Here is a 22847-nt window from a genome sequence, read left to right on the forward strand (position 1 = left end):
TACTCAAGTATTGCTTTCTAGTACTTTATACATCACTGCTTAAAAGCAACAAAATCAGGGATATAGGGGGATCAAAACTCAGATCATTCTGGAGCAGGGCTCCATGTCTAATCTATCCTACATTGCTGTAGTCATCTCTACATACAGTACCTATAAAATATAATATTCACTACCTGTGGATATTTCCCCTTTTATTATGATCGCCGCTAGCATAGCTATAAAGGTAGGCTATAAATGTCCTCCACTGGCTGGTGCTCAGATCTTCAGTTTAACAACAAACAGCAAAGCTAATCAGATGTACTGTTCATTTTTTGTATTTATTTGTCTAGTTAAATGTATTCACTCTTTATTTACATCATTTTCAATAAATCATGTTTCAAATTACTATGAAAATTGGATTTAAGTGTCATAAACATTTATTTTTTTGTTTTCAATTAAACTCATGGATGGTATTGTGTCTCAGGGCTCTTTGGATAATTGAAATCAATCTCAGACACCTGTGATAATCAGTCTGCCAGGTGAGCCCAATCAAAGGAAAACTTCTTAAGAAGGATGTTCCACATTATTAAGCATGCCACAGGTTTCAAGCAATATGGGAAAGAAAAAGGATCTCTCTGCTGCTGAAAAGCGTGAAATTGTGCACTACCTTGGACAAAGTATGAAAACATTGGATATTTCCTGAAAACTTATGTGTGATCATCGGTCTGTGAAGAAATTTGTTGGGTTTGTGCAGACAAAGACATAATAAGGAAGGTTTCTGCCAGACAAATTCATAGGATTAAGGGAGCAGCTGCTAAAATGCCATTGCAAAGCAGCAAACAGGTATTTGAAGCCGCTGGTGCCTGTGGAGTCCCGCAAACCTCAAAGTGCAGGAACCTCAAGAAGTTGGCAAGTGTGCATAAACCTACTATTCGGCCACCCCTAAACAATGCTCACAAGCAGAAACGGTTGCAGTGGGGTCAGGAATACATGAAGACTAATTTTCAAACAGTTTTGTTTACGGATGAGTGCCGTGCAACCCTACATGGTCCAGATGGATGGAGTAATGGATGGTTGGTGAATGGCCACCATGTCCCAACAAGGCTGAGACGTCAGCAAGGAGGTGGCGGAGTCGTGTTTTGGGCCGGAATCATGGGGAGAGAGCTGGTAGGCCCCTTTAGGGTCCCTGACGGTGTGAAAATGACCGCAGCAAAGTATGGAGAGTTTCTGACTGACCACTTTCTTCCGTGGTACAAAAAGAAGAACCGTGCCTTCCGTAGCAAAATCATCTTTATGCATGACAATGCACCATCTCATGCTGCAAAGAATACCTCGGGGTCATTGGCTGCTATGGACATATAAGGAGAGAAACTCATAGTGTGGTCCCCATCTTCCCCTGACCTCAACCCTATTGAGAACCTTTAAACATCATCAAGCAAAAGATCTATGAGGATGGGAGGCAGTTCACATCCAAGCCAATTTTCAAAACCCAATGTGGCCCTTGAGCCAAAAAGTTTGCCCACCCCTGGCCTAGGCCTTTACTGTAGATGATACTTCTTTGCTTTTCTATTTACAAATCTGGCTGTTTATAAGAGCTAAAAATAAAAGACTAAATATTCATCTGAATAAAAAGAAAATCAGCCATTGAAAATGTGCGGTAGCATTCTTAATTAAGTTAAACTGCGTTGCCGGTATTAAGTATAAGTATATATACTTTTTTGATCCCGTGAGGGAAATTTGGTCTCTGCATTTAACCCAATCGGTGAATTAGTGAAACACAAACAGCACACAGTGTACACACAGTGAGGTGAAGCACACACTAAATCCCGGCGCAGTGAGCTGCCTGCTACAACGGCGGGCGCCGGGGGGAGCAGTGAGGGGTTAGGTGCCTTGCTCAAGGGCACTTCAGCCGCGGCCCACTGGTCGGGGCTCGAACCGGCAACCCTCCGGCTACAAGTCCAGAGTGCTAACCAGTGGGCCACGGCTGCATTAGTATTAGTGGGCCACGGCTGCACGGCTGTATTAGTGTGTGTGTGTGCGTGTGCGTGTGCGTGTGCGTGTGCGCGTGTGTGTATCTTCTGGGAGGGCGACAAGAACATTGGCAAAAAAACAAAACCCATCGGAGTAGGCTATTTGTTACCTTACTACTGAGCTGGAAACAGTGCACAACTAACTACAGTAATGACTAGTTTCACTCAAAGCAGTTACATTTTTTTCAAGTTGTGTGTATGTCCCCATTCAACATTGTGAAGGAGGGTGCACGAGCTGGGCAGCAGCCCTCCCATAAAGCAATTCACACAATTTTTAAAAGCACTACTGAGGTGTCATGTTCGTGAACTTGAAGGCAGCTTTCAGTAGCCTAAGACAAAGCATTGATCAGCTGTCTGTAAGAAATGCCTGGTTGGCCTACAGAGCAACCTGGTTTGGACAAGAATATGCCACCTAATGTTTCACAACTGTCATTAATTACAGATAATAAATAAAACATTTCAACGCAGTAACGCGTTACTTCCCATAGAGAGTAAAGTAGTAATGCAAGAGATTACAATTTCTTTTTACAGTAGCGAGTAATGTGTAGGCCTAATGCATTACTTTTTTGAGTAACAACCCCAACACTGAGTAGCCATAAACCTGTAGGGGCCACTGGCTACAGACGCTAATAATTTCAGATAGGACCACACACGCATTTGCCAGGGCTTCAGCCCCGCATGTAATTTCAAAAGTAGACAGACAAAGCCTAGGCTATTTGAAGTTAAACAAAACATACCGTATTTGTAGCCCTATGAGTGTGGTTGACGCTGCATATCAAAGTAGTCGCAGCAGGTCGCTTTCAAAATGTCCTGTTACAATTGCAGCTGCTCCCGACTATGTTGAATATTTAGAAAGTAGCTTACATGAAGGCATTTTTGAGCGAGCCAGAGAGTCAGATTTTTTGCTTTTGGTAGTAACTTGCTAATTAACTAAAGCAATTGAGTGATAGGCCTATAACAAATTTGAAAGGAAAGCGAGGCTAGAGTTGGAGGAATTGTGTGTCCTGTTGCTGTAAAGGACGTGAGAGTGCCGCTGACTGACATAATAGGCTCACAGGTAAACAGCATAATGTCCACAAACATGTAATTTTCTGTCAAAATTCAGCATCAGCAAAAGTGATTTGGGAATTAGGCGCACAGAAGTGAATTAAGTGAAATAGGTTAACATTCGGACTTCGGACTTGTTACCGGAGGGTTGCCGGTTCGAACCCCGACCAGTAGGCACGGCTGAAGTGCCCTTGAGCAAGGCACATAACCCCTCACTGCTCCCCGATTAGTGTGTGCTTCACTTCACTGTGTTCACTGTGTGCTGAGTGTGTTTCACTAATTCACGGATTGGGATAAATGCAGAGACCAAATTTCCCTCACAGGATCAAAAGAGTATATATACTTATACATGCTTTATTTGAACATTGCAATATCCACCCAGCAACAAACCCAGAGAAGGCTTGGTAGATGTTTCGGATAGATTGCAGCACCTTGTAGCCGAATAATAGCCCAATAGTGGGGTGGCTAAGCGCAGATTTTCATCAGAATCGATCACTTTGCGATAAAAGCATGACATTTGGGATGAAGGCTCACAAAGGGGGTCTAATCAGATTTAGGACTGTAGGCGCTCAAAATTTGGCCCCTGGCCAAATATTGATTTTGTAATGGGAAAATGAATTAAAAGCTGCCAGAATCATAAAATGCAATAACACATTTCACCATAAATACATGTAAATATGAGCACACTTTTACATAGAAGGTCTTTTAACTTTAAAATATAAGATATGTTTTTAAAAAAATTGAAAATGGCCACCAAATATGGATAGATGACAGAAATTAACAATTAAAAAATCCAGTTCATTTTTAAACAAAAAGGAAAAGAGGTTATTTTTATTTTTTATAATACGCATTATTTTTACTTGGTAGTTTGTCAGTGACTCCTCCTTATTCAGTCAGTAGGTTTCATCTTGTGGTGGCCACAGTTGAATATTATTCTCTTTAAAATCTAGGGAACTGGTGGGATGTTTTACTCTTGACTACAAGTGAGATAAAGGCAAAGTCAGTTGAATGTGTTTCTCACTGTTACTCAGTAAAAATATTGTAGGCTAATACTTCAAGTGAGCAAACATAACTCAGACAGGCAAATATAATGTAAAATAGTTAGGATACTGTGAAATAAAGTAGGTGTACATTTCCACAGAATTTCATTTAGGCTGGTTATCTAAACTAGTTGCAATTCATTCTATTTATTTCATTAACTCTGTGGTCTTGTACGGCTAGTTTATACCACCAAAAATTAATCATTTGCATCCAGAGCAAACCCCTGTGATTGCCTTTGAACAGCCACTATTTGCCTTGGCCAAGCAAATACAGTGGAAGTGGCCAGATAGATATGGTAAAATTGTCATTCTTTTTGGGGGTCTCCACATTGAGATGGCATTCTTGAGGACTTTAGGGGACAGGCTACAAGGAAGTGGTTGGGTAGAGGCTCTTGTTCAAGCAGACAACACTCACAGCTGACTCTTTCTTATAAGTGGCCCATGTTGCTCGAACGAAGAGAGCCCACCAAGTAACAATGGTAGCATTGTACATTTTGCAACGTGCTGCATATGATAATTTCATGAATATGCATTCCTCCAGTGATGTGCTGAGCTTTGATGAATGGTGCAAGAGGCCAAAAGTTACAGTCCCACAGTTTCAGTATTGGGCCACAGTTATGGAGCTTGAGCTGTCTTTTTTGATCTTTGCAAGGTCTCTGGACCTAGATCTAGAACAAAATCCATTTATGATCCCATTTGTCACAATAAATTAAAGGTCTACCGAACAAGTTCTATGAAAACTCCCAGCAACAGTCAATAAAGATTAGTGACTCTCAGAAATGATATGACCAATTGACCTTTTGGTATCACCATTCATGAATTGCTTTGGTAGAGACCAAACAAAGATCAGCTCTTAATCACTTGTCATTGTGATGTCTCATTTTGATCACATAACATGAATTTACAGATAATTCATTAACCCATGTATAGTAATATTTAGTATTACAGGAGATCATTTTAAAACATATCTTATATTTTAAAGTTTAAAGACCTTCTTTGTGAAAGTGTGCTCATATTTACATGTATTTATGGTGAAATGTGTTTTATGTTTTATGTGTGCATTTTATGTTTCTGGCAGCTTTTAATCCATTTTCCCATTACGAAATCCATATTTGGCAGCCATTTTGAAAAATGGCCGCCATGACCCCCAGGGGTCAAATTTCGAGCGTCTACGGTGCTAAATCTGATCAGTCCCCCTTTGTGAGCCTTCCTACCAAATTTGATGCTTTTATCGCAAAGTGATCGATTTTTGTGCTTAACCGCCCTACTACAATCGCCTATTTCTCAGTTGTGCAATAAAAGCAGTATCATCATAGCAGTATTATCATATCATCGATAATCGTTCACATTTAATATAGGCTAATGACAACCACTGTCCCTCAGCTGGAGCTGCAGAGGAGTCTCCAATGTACAGGGAGACAGAACGCGCATGACTTTAATATGAAAATCACACTTTTTGAAAAGGGGAAAAAAGATGAAGGCAATGAGTAAAAGGCGATGCTAGAGTTGGAGGAATTGTCATAAAGGAGTCGTGTTGTTGTAAAGGAGAACGCGAGAATGACTGGTGCTGACTGACGTAGGCTCACAAGTAAAGAAGCATAAATCAGCCTTAAACTGCATTATGATGTCCACACGAAATGCAGCCTAGTTCTGTCAGCAGAAGTTCATACAGCAAATGTGGTTTGGGAAACGGGGACACAGAAGTGAAATAGGTTAACCTGGTCTATTTGAACATTGCTAGTAATCTTAAGTGATATCATACAAACCTTGAGAAGAATTGGTAGCTTAGGCTACATGTTTCAGATATATTGCATTGCGCATGGTATTCATAATTGAATCTCATGTCGCACAATAAATGTGGTTACCGCAACAGAGTCATAACTTCAATAATTGTTCACAATTAATATAGGCAAATGACAACCACTGCCTCTGGAAAATAAATGAGCAGTAGGCCCAGATACATTGAAAGCACAATTTGAAGCCATCCCGAGGTGATAGCTGGAGCTGTAGAGTTGGAGTCTCGGATGCACAGGAGGACATTACGCTTAACTCAGGAACTTCAATAATACAGTCAATCATACCAAACTAGTATAAAATGTTATTCGCCTACATTTCAAATACATCCATCCACACATGTTGCATTGATTGAGAATGAACGTCCCAGAGTGGAGCGCAGTCTGCTCCCTGGGAGGGGGTGGTAGCCTGGGCTGGTGTTTTGCTCATCGGTTCTGACCCATGGGCAGAAATATTTTTTGTACAACCGCAAATCAAAAAAAGTTGGGACATTGTGTAAAATGCAAATAAAAACATAATGTGATAATATACAGTACAAGTCTCGTAAACCCATATTTAGCAGCAAAAAAGACATAAACAACATATCAAATGTTAAAATGAAAACGTGGACTATTTCAGGGAAAATATATGTTCATTTTGAATTTGATGCCAGCAACATGTTTCAAAAAAGTTGGGACAGGGAATGTTCACCTCTGTGCTGCTTCACCCCTTCATTTAACAACATTCTGTAAATGTTTAGGAACGGAGGAGATTAGTTGCTAGAGTTTTGAGAATTAAATGTTGTCCCATTCCTGCCCGATATAGGATTGCAGTTGCTCAAAAGTATGGGGTATTCTTAATCATGTTTTTCATTTCATGATGCACCTGATTTGACAGGTCTAGACTGCAGACAGGCCATTTTAGCACCTGGACTCTTCCTCTATAATAGAAATACTGTTCAGCTCTATTCCTTGTTTGCAAAGAATTCTCTGGATTCTCTGAATATTTTAATTATATTGTGTACTGCAAATAATGAACTCCCCAAATACTTCACAATTTGTTAAGAAATGTTAAGAAGCATTAAAATTACATTGTTTAATCATTGGTCCACACAGGTTTACACAGAGTGATGTATATCCCTACATCTTTACTTCTAAGAGACCCTGCCTCTCTGGGATGCTCTTTTTCATACCCAATCGTGTTGCCAGTTACCCCAATTAGTTATGAAACATTCCTCCTTTTGTTTTCTTCATCATTACACTTTTAGAATTGATTTAGATTAAGTGTTAGTATAATTTGTATTTTTGTAATTTGTATTTTAGTATATTTTTATATATTGTATTAAGTGTTAGTATAATTTGTATTTTAGTATATTTAGCATATTCTTTATCTTCTACTGTCCTTACTGCTTAGTTGTGTTTTTATATTATATACTTTAATTACTCTTTCTGCTGTTAAAGAATGTGTTTGTGTTGTATGTATGCTGCTGCTGAGACCTTGAATTTCCCTTGGGGATCAATAAAGTATCTATCTATCTACACAACTTTTCCAGCATTTTGTTACCCCCGTCCCAACTTTTGAAACATGTTGTTGGTATCAAATTCAAAATTAACATATTTGTCATTTTCAACATTTGGTATGTTGTCTGTGTCCTTGCAACTACTGTAAATATGAGTTTAAGAGATTTGCAGATTATTACATTCTGTTTTTTATTCACATTTTACACAACGTCCCAACTTTTTCTGATTTGGGATTGTACATATTTGCACATTCCAACATAAGGAAGCAGCATGGGAATGTCGTTTTTCTGCCTTATTTTCAGTAGGGTTTAAGTCATTTAGAGACTCTTTTTCCGAGCCTGCAGCAGTGGCGTGCGGTGGCGTCTGTGCCAGGGTAGGCAGAGTAATTTTGATATCTTTCATTGTTTTTACAAATACCCTAGCCAAGACAAGGGGATGGAACATACCTGTCACTTACAATAGGCTGCTATATAGGCCTAGCCAATCAGACTATCCCGCGTTAATGATGATAGCCTGCATGAAAAAATTATCAAGTTAACTAGGCTTTGAAAGTTATTCTCTACAGTGAATACGTTTCCAACATGAATCACAAGTTGTACCGTATTTTCCGGACTATAAGTCACACTTTTTTTTCATAGTTTGGCTGGTCCTGCGACTTTGAACATGTTTTTAAAACATGTTAACTCATATTAACTGACACGAACCCTACTTGAAACATTACCGTCTAAAGCGGCGAGAGAGCACTCTCAAATGCACAGATTCTGTGCACTTTCAGTCAGAGATTAGTGCTTGCACTATGCCTGAAACACACGTGCATCCTCAAATACTAAATCCTCAAATTATTGCTGGGATTCTATTTATAGCTGGGCCTCAGATTCTGACAAATAAAGGCCAGTAATAATTTTGTTTCCATTTAACTCATAAAAGAGCTCTTCTTAAAGGTGCCATGTTTAAGAATTGAGGTAAAAATATCCAAAAAATGAGCTACACGCATCAAAAGAATGAGAAGAAATAAGGGCGATGATGTCATAAAAAAATTACAAGGTATAGTGCTGCAGAGATATCAACCTGAATTAGCATGCTAAATTACTAGCCACAGCCCGACAGGTGTCATAATACCAGTTTCGGCCATGGGAGGCGGTATGCGGGCAACATAACCGCCAGCCAAACTGCAATACATGTTTCTCGGTTGTTACTCTAGGGTAGACCAACTCACTTTCTGGAGGTATACTGCCCCCATCTTTTATGGAATGTAGAGTATGAATTGATTTTTTGGTGGACATTACACATGGCACCTTTAAGGCGAGACACGGCAGGTGAAAACATCGTTTTTTCATGCACTGGTCAATTTCGAGATTTTGAGCTAGTATGTTACCTTAGCATGTATTCTATCACACTACTACAACAAAAAAGTCTGATTTACACATGTAAGTGTTTATTTCATTATATTGTGTTTACTCGAGCCTGTATATTTCTCCTAAATTCAGCAAAAGTTAGCATTCTAACCTTGAATGCACTCCCGCGACCGTGGTCCAAAACATATCATGTGTAGTACCGTTGGAAAGCTCAGTTTTCCTGTATCACGGCTACAACCGCACTATGTTACAGTGGGCAGTGCTTTGACTTGGCCAGCTTCCCTCGCGTCCGCGCGGGATCACGCGGCATCAAGCGACTTTAATTTGTATTTTTCCAGTGACGCTGCAACGACGCTGCAACAACCGGCAGAGGTCTCAAGTGAGCAGGGTGTCTCGTAAAAAGAAATGGAGCTGGAAAACCCTACACAGACTTCACTACAGACTTTAGCAGACTGGTTTAGAAATAATTTAATAGCCAGAAATATGCCTGCCCTGCCCTAATAAAGAAATATTTGGTTAACGACGAGTGAATCCCGTTTGCAACCGTAGAAGAAACGCAGGACAAATTAAACATTCTGGTTTTCTCCGAGTGCAACGATGATAGACAGACATCATTTGGACAAAATATAGAGCATATTAACCTTCGTTGCTCAGCCAAATGCCTTTCTGTTACGTCATGTTATCACGGAGTTACAGGCGATAAACTATTTTTGATGGTCACAAGTTTACTTCATTAGCGTTTATTTCTTTGATTATTAAAGAGTGTTTTTCATTTAAAGGCTTGACTTCGTGCTTATTCAGAAGAGCATTTAGTGCTCTCCCCAATCCCAGACGTTCACATTGCATGTTTGTTTGTAATGGATGCAACCGCAAGATACGCTTGTCATAGGCGCCGATACCTTGGGTGCTCCGTCTCTCGGGCACCCACTGAAAACATTGAGCACCCACGTGTGCCAGCTTACAGTTCCGGCTACATTTATATTAATTTAAAATCAAACATCGCAGTTTATGTTAAATTCAGCATCTCTCATAATGTGATTGGATTCAATTCCCTACTTCATATACTAACCACCAATGAGAGCGTCTCTCGTATGAAAATTCCTGACACTTCCCACCTGAAGAATTAACGCAAGGCTTTGTCGGGTCTTCAGCCCCAAATGTTTAAAATGTATATAGCCCTGAATATCATTTTAAAAGTAGTCTGACAAAGCTTATTGTTTTGTGACACAGCTAAACACTGGTACCTCATAGAACGTCTATAACATAGCCTAGGTGGTGCAACTCACAAAAGTAAAACAGATAGAAAAGAACTCACGCAAATCTAGCCTACAACACGCAGACAGCTTTATGCGCAGGGGAGAGAGCGCACGCGCGCACTGTGCTTTATGATTGTTGCCTCCCTTTGATTTTTGCAATTCAACCCTTGAAGACATCGCGGTCTGGTGCGCTATGTAGATCGTTTCTCGTACCATTTAATTTCTCAGAATTTAGGTCTACTAGGCCTACAATAACGTCATCACCAAATACATCTTTTATTTTTAGTTGATCAACCACAAAGAGTAGCATAGGCCTACTGTGCACAGTGCACTGACGACTGTAGCAGCCCAAGGTAACCAGTTGTTGTAGATGAGAGGCAACCCCTTGTTTCAGATAGCCTGGACAACATGTTACCTGGGTGTTGCCCTCGTTATTAATTAATGGTAGCCTACAATAGTTAATTGATTCGCGTAACATATTAGTTGGCTCAAAGAGTAGGGAATCAGGATGGAGAGAGTCACACGTGTGTTGCTTTTGCGGGATCGAATCCAGTTTTATGCTAGTTTTCAAAACATATATTTTTTACATGTCTTTTGTCCGAGTGGCTGTAATGTAGCCGAGCGCTCATGAGCGCTCTGTTTGTATTGTTTAGAAAATGTTTGATGTCTTGAGTTAATGCATTAAACATTGTTTGCTGGTAACCAGCCACAAATAGCCTACAGATTCTTGCGTGCATACATTCTCTATTCTCTCAAAAATGTGCCCGTTCTATAGGCTGGCCAAGTGTGTAATTCTGTGGCATAAAGCAGATGTATTTGTTTATTGTACAGAAAAATAAAGTCAATTGACTACATTGCAGTCAATAAGTAGGGCAAATTACGAAACCAAAACGTGGGTCATAGTTGTCTAAGCTTCTGCTGTGAGGCCAAACCCATGAACAAAGACGCATTGATATCTGCAATAGTTTTTTTTGGCGAAACAAGCTCACAGCCGAGCGAGTCATAGCACTGAAGGGAGGGCAACTGGCATGTGATCTCCCCGGGCCAATGGATGTACAAGTTTTCTCCTGTGCCTATGATATTTAATCCAGTGTTTTGTCAAGTTGCAAAATGCTATTCGTTTTAACAATTTTTTATGATAGTACCCTATACAAAGCGTGCTTCATACTATCTTAATTGCTTTATACTCAATACTTGACCAATGGCTGTTGCATCTGTCTATTGAAAGTGAGAATGTGGCATGTGATCTACTATGTAGGCTTCATAAAATAAAATAAACAGATTGCTAATGGCCTACAAGCTGATCTGGGGGTCGTTCCATACAACTTCACGGAGGTTAGCTTTTACTAACAGGATGCATCGTTCAACTAACCAACATGTAAGTTACGTCTGTTTCCCAAAACTGTCGTACCCATAGTACTGTAAGTTTGGACCATGATAGTTTCCAAACTTCAGTAGTCTGGACTAAGGTGGTTAATGGCGTTTAGTAGCGTGAGCGGGCACCTGCATAATTCTGTGGCGCGCATTAGCGTTAAGGCCGGCAGATGACAGCCGCCCTTGCGCAGCAGTTCAGTCCCCTGTCTAAGAGTTCAAATTTGGGTTAAGTTTTTGACAACAATATTCACATCGTTGTTTACCTAAGTTTATCTTTTGTGCAGATCATATTATCAAAATCAGAATCATCCTTCTTGGCCTGGTTTGCGTAAACTAACAAGGAACCCCCCCCCCATGAAAATCAAAGGCTACATATTCTCAACTGACTCGTCAAAAAGTGCGCACCACCTTATTGTTATCTGCAGGTGTGTGACTTTTACTTACGTGCACATGGCTGCAAATTGACTTTTAATTTATGTATTTTCTGCCTTGGGCATTTTAAAATATGGATGTATGGTGGTTAGAAGTGTAAATATCAATTAGAAACCTAAATATATTCATAATTATTAATTTGCAAACAAAACCAAAGCGTGGGTCATAGTTGTCTAAGCCTCTATTGCGTAGCCTGTTAAAAACATCGCAGAAGCCTATACCCAAGGCTACAGATTAATTCTGAACAGTTATTTCTCTACTGGCTCAATTATCACACCACTGTTTTGATTTGCGTAGTTGCGTTAACCCAACACTGACAATAATGTAGACAGCAAATTTCGATTTCCGTTACCACCGTGTAGTCAAGCCTTAAGCCATACCCAAGTAGCCTAAATCGAGGTAAATCGAGCTTTTTCTGAAGGGCTGCAGGCAGAAGCGTGTACAGTGGCAGAAGCGGCGCACAGTGGCTGAAAGTGGTACTAAACCTTCACGCCGCTTCACGCCTCGTAATGCGCGACTGAAGTGGCCATTTGAAAGCGATGCCCACTGTATAGCTCGGCTGGGATTTGACCAGAGACAGTAAAAGATTTGACTGGACCACACTCAAAGTGTGGTCCGGGGATCACTGGTGGTCCGCAAGCTATCCCAAGTAGTCCGCGAGCAGACGTGGTAAAATATAATATAGATGAGTTGTTTGCAATATTGAACCAACTTGTATGTAAAAACAGTTCTGCAACACTGTCTATGTAAGATATGCCAGTTTAAATCATACAGTATGAATCCACACAATAAGCAAAGTGCAAAGACAATAGCAAGGTGATTCAGTGAGTAGGCCTATTGTGTAGACTAATTATAGGCTACTGTTGAAGTAGGTATAATCTTTTTTTTTTTAGCTAGGGTTAGTTAAGTGGTCCTGAAACTGAAAAAGTTTGAGAAACACTGTCATAGGCCAAAGTATTAATGTTTTACTCTCACTTTCCTAGATGGCGATATGCCCAAACACAACAAATTCCCCAAACAGACTCTCATCTTAGCCATAGCTAACGCTGCGAACTTTCCATATTAGCTTACTTGCTATGCAAACTTTGCATCATCAGTCTAACTAGTTAAATAGTTGACATTACATGATGAACATTTTAATGATGGACATTCTGGGGATGTTATTTGTATGAGAGAAGCTTCAACTTCTGGGTATGTAGCATTGTGGCATAAAGCTTAGGTAGTTAGCTTGCTAACTCTGGCAGAAATCTCCAGTGTTCTTGTTCCATGTAGTTTAGGTGTTGCAGCCACAGGGGTTGCAGCAACAGCAAATAGACTAGCCTACAGGAAAGCTGTTGGCATTATGAACTCATTGAATATTTTGAAAGCGTAACAGCTAGATATTCTGTCTTCTCATTTTGTAGGCGAAAATGAAGAGAGATTTTATCTTAGTTTTTATTTCATGCAAAACATTTTAGTCTCGTCTTTTTTCGTCAACAATAATGCATCTTAAGATAGTCTTAGTCAGTGTTTCAGGACATTACTGCCGTCTCGTCATCGTCTCGTCTTAGTCATGAAAAAAAAAAGGTCGTTGAAGAACATATTTCCTCTCGTCTCGTCTGACGAAATTAACACTAGTCACAATATGCGGTATGATGATTTTTTACGACCAAGATTTTTTTGGTGCCCTACGCGCACTGCATGTTCTTAAATAACAATGAAATATCATCAGTAATATTCAACCATTATTTTGTGATTTGGGAATAATGTATATTTTCATTAAGCACAGAGAATCGCATGTCAGTCCCCTCATATTTAAGAGTCTTCGTTGCTATGGATGACGTCATTACTCATGCACGAGCTTGACTGAAGTGACCACCTTGATTGGCTGATGATTGTAACGCGGGAATGATTCCAAAACACCTCCCTTACGATGATGAGTGACAGGTGACAGGTCTGAGAATGCGTGCGCTACACAAGGACGGAAGATGATGAATAACTGAATAAAAAGGCCTAGCCTAAATTAATCATGAGTAAGGCAAACAAATAGCCTAGTAGCCTGTAGTAGTAATCTGTCACCATAGCCTATGCCTATGTTTGCAAAGAGGAGAAAATTTTAATTTGATTCACAATAACGTTACATTTAATTTACATGTTGACAATGATTTGACCATATTTGCTACATATATTTACCTCTGTTTCAATAAGTCGTGACTTATGCCCATTCAACTTTTAACTTAGGCTATAGCCTACAACAGTCTAATTTCGCGTATGAATTGAACTTGAATTTCCCCTGGGGATCAATAAAGTATCTATCTATCTATTTCCATTTTTGGATTAGACTAGCCAGTCTCTATGCTGTTTTCATGGACAGCAAGACCCGCTTCATTCATAGTTTTAAATAACGTAGTTTGTTGCTTACACACGCCATCTCCAGTGGTTCACTTTTACTTGCACAGCAGGCGTGTGAAAAATCACGACAATTAAAAATTGAACTTTTCCACGATATTCAATTTTTTGAGATGTCCCTGTGCATGAAGCCCTACACTTTGGTACTAGTGAAACCATCATTCACCATTAACCACCATTCTTTAGAAACATCTTCAAATCAAACTAAGCTTTGCAGAAAAAATACAAACCTTGAACATAAATGGCATATTCACACATGCCTTGAGTCTCCCGCAGCTGCTCTCTGATGATAGCCTGAGGAAATAATCAAAGTTAAAATTGTTTGAAAATATTTCCATGATACTGGGCTCTTACAGATCTTATTGTAAGCTATTTGACTACAATGCAAAAGCAGATGATCATGAATCTAGGACACACCACACAGTGATCAAACAATGGTAAAATCTCAAACCACATGTGAAGCCATTTTTGACCCATCAGTGAGTCCATAACATCTCCAGTGCCCCTCACAGAAATTCAGTCTTGAAATAAATCTCTTTTTTTGATTTTTGTTGTGCGTTGTTTGTCGTGTACAGACGTACACGAGAGGCGATTAACCTCTACCTACCGGCAAACATATGGTCGGATGAATAAAAAAAAAAAAAAATATTAACCACCTAGTTAAAAATTAAAAAGCATAAATGAGGTAATCGCAGGTATCTTTGGCTGAGAGGTTCAAAACTGCACAGAATTTGAAGTGTAGGCTCATTATGACACCCTCTGAGTGCATGCCAAGTTTCGTGGAATTCCGTTCATGGGGGACCATAAAATAAATGAGTATATGTGTACATTTAGTGACTGTACACTACGCATGCACACACACACACACACACACACACACACACACAAGCACAGACACACACACACAGTAGAAATGTAGGCATAAGTACACTCACACGCACATGCACACACACAGGCACAGACTCACACAGGCACGCACACAAGCACACGCACACACACACACATAAACACAAACACACACGCATGCACAAACACACCCACATGCAGGCACATGCACACACAAACACGTACACACATGCATGCACAAACACACACACACACACACACACGCACCATTACCCCCACACACCCATTCACAAGCGAACACAGACACACGCAGATACATAAAACACACACACACATGCAGGCAAGCAGACACACACACACACACAGACACACACACACACACACACACACACAAAAGCAAACACCCACATGCACACACTCATTTATATACACAAAAGTTGCAAGAGTAGGGGATGGAGACAAATTGACAAGCGTGGTTTATTTTTGTGGAGAGAATGTGCAGGACTGAGCGGTGGTCATATGTTGTACCGCTTTGCCGTATCGCAGTGATGCCTCGTACAAAAAAAAAGGAACGCGATTTAGGCACCGAAACAAGGCACCGAAATCCACGTTGTTATTCGATGCAGTTACTACCATTTGTGTTGGCACCGGTGCCATATTAGAACCGTGTTTCGGTGCCCAACCCTAGTCGCCAGCATAGCCTAGTGACAATTTATGTTGTGTAATAGGCCTAACTTATACCTTATATAGCTTAGGAAAGCTAACAGCTTTCTAGGATCTAGTTTGTTAACAGTCACGGCTTTGTCATAACTCCCTCTATGCATTTTTGCATTTAGAATAGCTCTGAAACTGGGGGGGGGCGAACGCGTCGCAGAGGGGACGCCAGAGCGTGGATATCTCAATCGCAAAATTAAACAATATTTCTATCGGGTGCCTACCATGGACTAGGCTGGCGATTTTTTCGATTTCTTAAAAGATTAAGCTTATGAAATCCAGACTAACCATGGACCTCACAGTTGCAAAATGCAAGGGAACATGAATCAGCCTATATTTGCACGAACAATAACGGACAACAGCTCTCAACTTGGCCCGTTAAAAATGTGTATGAACAGTCTAGCGACGCATTTCATGAAGGCCCTTTTGGACATGTCAGTTATTTGCACTACTGGTTAGGTGTAAAACTAGCCTAGAAATCTAGATGCACCCTAGCGGCAGCGAATTACATTTGCTGCCAGGGCTAGTCTAGCAACTCTCCATTGGCTTGTGAGCTGGAAAAATTAAACTTCTATCAGGCCAATCAAATCGTGTATAAAGACGTTAGGCGGGCTTAACATAATGATTGATGGCAGAGTTGCAACGGTTTGGCTTGAATTCCCTGCTACTTGAAAACAAAGAAGATGGATGTTGCTGTTGACGAACAGCGTGAAACGTTAAGCTTTTTTTTTAAGTTGGCAAAAGTTTGAACTCGCCAACTAGCTCCGCTGGTGGGAAAACGCATGGGACTCGTAACGCTGTCAGCTGTGCTATTGCGTGCAGAGAGAATTTGAAAGACAACCGATTATCCCGCCCCTAGGACTGAGCACTGCCAACGGTGAATGCCCAGACCCTACATTTTAATGTGGGTCTGGCTCGTCAGGCTAGTGTAAAACTGCAATAAAGTTGAATATCATATGAACTAAAGATGACTAAAATCTTGCATATGTAGTAGAAGAAACATTCACAAAAATCCATGGCATGACCTCTCTTCTTGATAGCTGTTGAAAACTGCATGGAACTGACAGGGATTGTTTTGTTTATTAATAAATAAATAAATAAAGTAAAACTGATACCTGAAAACTGATACAGGTGTACATGACCTTGTAGCCTACAGGTGTACATGACCTTTCATCAGTCCAGTTGCAATGGATGAACTGTGATGAACTGCCCTACTTGTGATTGTTAAGAGATTTTAAAGGTTTTATAACAATGCTACAAATTTTTTTGGCTAATCTATTCACCTTTGCAGCGTCAGTAAGCTAATTTCTGTGTGACCCGCACACACACACACACAGGCATGCCAAACAAGCATGTCGTTTCAAGAGTGGGGGATGGAGTAGAAGATGGAGACAAATTGATTAGTGTGATTTATTTTCGCGGAACAGATGTACAGGACTGAGCGGCGGTCATATTTTGCATTACTCCACTTTATTACTCCTTGCACGATGCTCTTAGCCTAGAAATCTACAAATTCACGATGCTCTTAGCCTAGCAAATTACATTTGCTGCCAGGGCTAGTCTAGCAACTCTCCGTTGGCTTGTGAGCTCCAGAAATCGAAACTTAACCAGGCCTTTGAAATCGTTTACAGAGTCGTTTGGTGGGCTTAACATAATGATTGATGGCAGAGTTGCAACGGTTTGGCTTGAATTCCCTGCTACTTGAAAACAAATATCCTATTGCGTCCTATTGCGTGCAGAGGGAATTTGAAAGACAACTGATTATCCCGCCCCTCGGACTGAGCACTGCAAACGGTGAGTGCCCAGACCCTACATTTTAATGTGGGTCTGGCTCGCCAGGCTACGATGCTCTTAGAGGAAACAGGAAACAAGAAAAAAGGATTGAGGAGAAAAGACCAATGAACAAGTAAACAAGGAAAAGTATCCTACACAAAATTCCCCTTCCCTTTTCTTTAACAGAATTAATCAATATATGAGTCGCATTGTCATAAGCATGAATTTTCCTCTGACAATGTTGAAATCAATACACAATCACAACCCATCAACACACAAGAGATAGGCCTCAGAATCAGAATATGAAATAGAACGAACACTCACCTTGCAGGTCTCATAGTCTTTGCGAATGTAATATAAATGAATTAACCAGTTCCTTTTTTCCAGTATTGGTAGGTCTGGAGCTACAACAGAGAAAAAAAAAAAAAAAAACATTTTTCAAAAAACTGTCAAGGTGGGGACTCTGAAATGGGCGAGACCTCTCCGGTGAAGTGAATAAACCAATCACATGCAACCAGTGTTAAATTCTGATCTGTCTATATTTTATTAATTAACTTCTGTATGACTCTGCCCACTTCGTGCATCTGACTTAGCTTTGGCCACGCTGCGCATGCGCTGTCAGCAAAATACGCTGTCAAACTCGCACCCTCAGTATCTCTTTGCTGGACCTACGTGTATCTCAGTCCCGCCCCCCAGTAGTAACTAGTACTTACTAACAAAAATCACTAGTTGACTAGAACGGCAATGGGAGCCAAAAGTAAAAATAAACAGAGGTACAGTACTTTTGGATACCTAATGATATGATTTCATTTTGCATCTATCAAAGGACTCGAGTATCTCATGGAGGTATACAAAATTCCAATCTAGCTTTGTTGGATTGTCCCCCAATAGTTGGCTACCAAGTTCCAGAGCATTACAGAGAGTTGCAACAACTAGGGAATCGAATGTTCCGAGATATTCCGTTAACGATGGGTTCCGAGGTGGTCACGTGTTTCATGGACGCCATGTTCCTACTCAACATTCTGCAGATCCCCATTGACATAGTACAGCGAACAGAGGAATATTTTAATAAAAAATACAATTATTTTTTTTTTCAAATGCCGAACTGTTGCGCGCGTGACTGCAGTGAAAGACCGGAAAGCGGAAAACAGTTGCACAATTTCCCCCGTGACTCAAAAAGGCAGAAAGTATACAGTGGGCATTACTTCAAATTGGCCGGCATCACGCGACTTTAATTTGTATTGCTGCAACAACCCAAACAACTGCCAGATGGCTCTTGTGAGCAGGAAATGGAGCCTGGAAAACCCTACACAGACTTCACTACAGACTTTAGCAGACTGGTTTAGAAATAATTTAATAGCCAGAAATATGCCTGCCCTGTCCTAATAAAGAAATATTTGGTTAACGGCGAGTGAATCCTGTTTGCAGCCGTAGAAGAAATGTATACGCCCTGGCTGTCAGTGGACGGAGGAGGAGCGCACAGTCTATGAACGCGCGATGCTGCAGCTCAGCGATTTGGCTCAAAACCACTTTATATTAAGTTTTAATTACTCAAAAATGACATTTTTAGAATCAGAGAATGAAGAACACATTGACTGATGATCGTGTAGATAACATGTTATCCCGAGGCCTTTGCAAGTCAGCATCTCCGACGGTAGTCTACCCTATTAAAAATATAAGTTTTCGATGTCCCAAACGGAGAGCCATATGTGCTTACTTTATTTTTTTTAACGATCTCTATGCTACTCACCAAAACGTAGGCATGGGAACATGATGAAGTATCCAACTGTCGTGTGTTAAATTATTGTGATTACGAGCCAGTGGTTATCAAACATTATGCGCGACTCGGACATCTGACGAAATGCAACAGGCTCATATCGTCCTCGCATTCGCAAAATGAGGACATACATTAGACTGCTCAGATAATAACAGGTGTGCCTCCTCAGTTTTGCACGGTTTTAGTCAAGTTATAGGCCGGTTTTAGTCAAGTTATAGGGCACCATTCAGCTGCGTAGGGCACCAAAAACATCTTGCTCGTAAAAAATCATCATACCGCATATTGTGGCGGGTCTGTTATTAAGCCTACTTACTGTAGGCTGCGCAAACTACAGGCCTTTATTTGGAAATGGAAATGGAATGGAAATCTATTTATTTGAATCAGGGACAATACACAAAATAACATTTATCCTGGGATCCAGGAAAATATGTCTTGGGCCAGGTTATAGCAGCAATTGCTAATTTGCACCTGTAGTCCCTGGGCAAGTATAAAAACATAAAATAAAATAACAGTAACATAAATAAATTACATAGGACTAAAGATGATGTGATGGCCATAGTATTTAACAAACAAGCAGTCTTAGAATAGAAAACATGGACGCCAGCAGCCCACTTACACTCTCTTACCCCCCTCCCCAGCATACACATATAACTAAAGTCTGTTTAGTACTATCCAGCTCCACACACACACACAACCCCACACACACACACACACACACACACATACAACATCTTAAAAATGTGTGCAAACTTGTCTACTTAACCCTTAGAACCCTAAGCTGTTTTTAGGGCATTTTCACTACCTTTATTCATAAGGATTTATTCTGGTCATTGTAAGTGCCACACACACATATTATATATTGTTTTCATTTCATGTATTAGTACTAACATTGATTTTATTTTGATTGTTAAAGAATTAAAAATCATATTATAAAAATTCTTATATTTTGACCTGTATCTCACCACAGCAAGCTCATAGCTCTACATGCATTTCATGTGTGTGTAGGGCAGACTGTCCTGAAATGGGCAATATAATTGCCATGTTGGAGAGATACTCTGGGGCTGAGCAATTTACAGAAATAAATGCCATTTTTTATTTAGCGATGAAAAATGACCATTCTGCGCTCCATATCTGTGACACGAACTGATCTGACCTGACTTGACCCAAGTTTGCCTGTTAGCATGTGTGACTATGGTGGATGCACTCATGATGATTCTCAACTTTTTACTGCATTGCCATGAACAAAGTAAAGGCAAAAAAGGTGTTTCTTTGTTGAACAAATTGGGATGCAATGTGAGCCTTGAATTGGATGCCATGCAGGAATTTGCTAGGATCTCAAAACCGGATTATGAACATGTTTTGCCATAGAGAAACACACGATAGCGTTGGATTATAAACATGCTTTGCCACAAAAACAGACAAAAACGTGGGGTAAGTCCAGCTATTTGAAGTTATTATTTTGCTGTCACTTCGTCTGTTTTATAACCCAGAAGGATGTATTTGGTATCAAATGATAGCTCTGTGTCTCCTCTTTCATCTAACATACGTGGCATATATATCCGATCACGGGTCCGCGAGTAATTACTCCGAGATTAATGGGTGTGCAGCATTGGTTTGTGTACATGACTTTAATATTTTGCAGTCACTTCGTCTGTTTTTATAAGCCAGAAAGATCGATATCCATGGTACCAATGGATAGCCCTGTTTCTCCTCTTTCATCTGATATGCTTGCCATATCTATGCGATCACGGGTTCGCGAGTAATTCAAACGAGAGTAATGGGTGCGCAGGTGAACTTAGAGAAGTATAGACTTTAAATATGATGCAATTTGATTTAATTTCATGTTTTTTTTTTATTTTCATACTTGATCGTACAGACAAGTGCATAGTCTCTTTGGAAAGCCCCACTTCTTCTCGGTCATAAAATAAAGGTTTTATCTCGTTGTGATGAACAGTCGCGGAGCAATGTAACAGAGAAGAAAGGGTGTGTTTTTTGACGCACTTTGCGTCAATCGGGTTCTAAGGGTTAACATCCACCTCTTAGTCAAGCATGAAGTTATGAGAATTTGTACATAATATGTATTCTGTGGGGAGGGCATTCCACTGTCTCATGGCCACACATGAGAAAGAGGAACTCCCAAATTTGGTTTTACGACGAGGGATGCTACACTCCCCCCTTGTGACACGTCGTGTAGACACGTCGTGTATTATTTTATGTAGTAAAGACACATTTGAGTGTTTCATTAGATTTTCAATAAACTCAATAAACTATATTTTGCCAGTATATGACAGTGATGATAATGGCGTGTCTTTTTGTCATGGATTTTAAGGCAGTTTTTGTACAAAGATTTTAAAGGTTTTATCACTGTTTTACTTGCCTAAGACCAGGATGTGATGCAGTATAGAAGGTGAGGGATGATCATTGCTTGTAAGTATGTACTAGATGCCTCAGTGCTAAGAGAATTTCTTATATATTTAACATTTGCTAAATTAAATTTCAGTGTATTGCACAATTTTTTAACATGATCTTTAAAAGTAAGATTAGAATCAAGAGTTAATCCCAAATATTTAAATTTCTCTACATGTTTTATGTTTTGTTGATTTACTGAAATTTTGGGATAGGTCTTGGGTTTAGATCCAATGGTAAAGAACATAGATACAGTCTTTTCAACATTCAATGTAAGGCATGAATCCTGTAAACAGTCAGTAACCCTGCTCATAACACTTGTTAGCTTATTTGCCACATCTGTTGCACTTCTCCCATGGACATACAAAACGTTGTCATCAGCATCCATAATAATATCTATGCTCTTGCAAACCCATGGTAGTGGCAAGTGGTGTAGATAATGTGCCGTTTACTTGTACACATTGAGTTCAGCTACTTAAATAGGACTTTATCCAATTTTGGACATTTGAGGAGATCGCATATTTTGCAAGTTTATGAATCAGTACTTCATGACTCACTGTGTCAAAGGCTGTACGTAGATCAAGGAAGACTACTCCCACCACTCCTCCTTGATCTAGGCTAGATTTAATTTCCTCCAGAAAGTAGCAGCATGCGGTTTCAGTGGAGTGTTTTTTCCTGAAGCCGAATTGCATAGGGTGTAACAAGGACTTGGAATCCAGATGAATTAGTTGTTCTGCTACTACCTTTTCAATAACCTTAGACACAGCTGGGAGAATACTGATGGGTCGGTAGTTTGAGACCACTTGAGTATCCCCAGATTTGTGCACCGGGGTGATAATAGCAGGTTTAAGAACGCTGGGGAAAATAATCTCACTAAAAGATTTATTTATGATCATGGCTAGAGGTATCATAATTGATGTTTTGCATTGTTTTAAAAAAGCTGTATCCCAACCAAATATGTCTTTAGCTTTGCTATTTGTTAAAAGTGAAATTAGCTTTTCCACTTTTATTGGGTTATTAGTTTATTGGGGAAAACTTGAAAGCGGAGACATCACAGGTTGATAGTTGTGGGAGTTTTTGGAAAGCTTAAACTCAGCTCTCGTACTGAATTTATGAAATATTCGTTAAAACATTTCC

At 40.0% G+C, this 22847-nt stretch overlaps 1 protein-coding gene across 1 annotated transcript in view; it reads right to left on the reverse strand.

The window, feature by feature from the left end:
- bbs4 (Bardet-Biedl syndrome 4) overlaps nt 1–22847 on the reverse strand; it is a 120592-nt gene that overhangs the window by 56530 nt on the left and 41215 nt on the right. The window contains exons 4-5 of the mRNA XM_048257135.1: nt 17852–17931; nt 14425–14488 (exon numbers count right to left, since the gene is read on the reverse strand). Coding sequence (XP_048113092.1) covers nt 14425–14488; nt 17852–17931 — 144 coding nt within the window. The remainder of the gene's footprint in view (nt 1–14424; nt 14489–17851; nt 17932–22847) is intronic.

This window comes from Alosa alosa, chromosome 11, assembly GCF_017589495.1.
Source record: "Alosa alosa isolate M-15738 ecotype Scorff River chromosome 11, AALO_Geno_1.1, whole genome shotgun sequence".
Taxonomy (NCBI): domain Eukaryota; kingdom Metazoa; phylum Chordata; class Actinopteri; order Clupeiformes; family Clupeidae; genus Alosa; species Alosa alosa.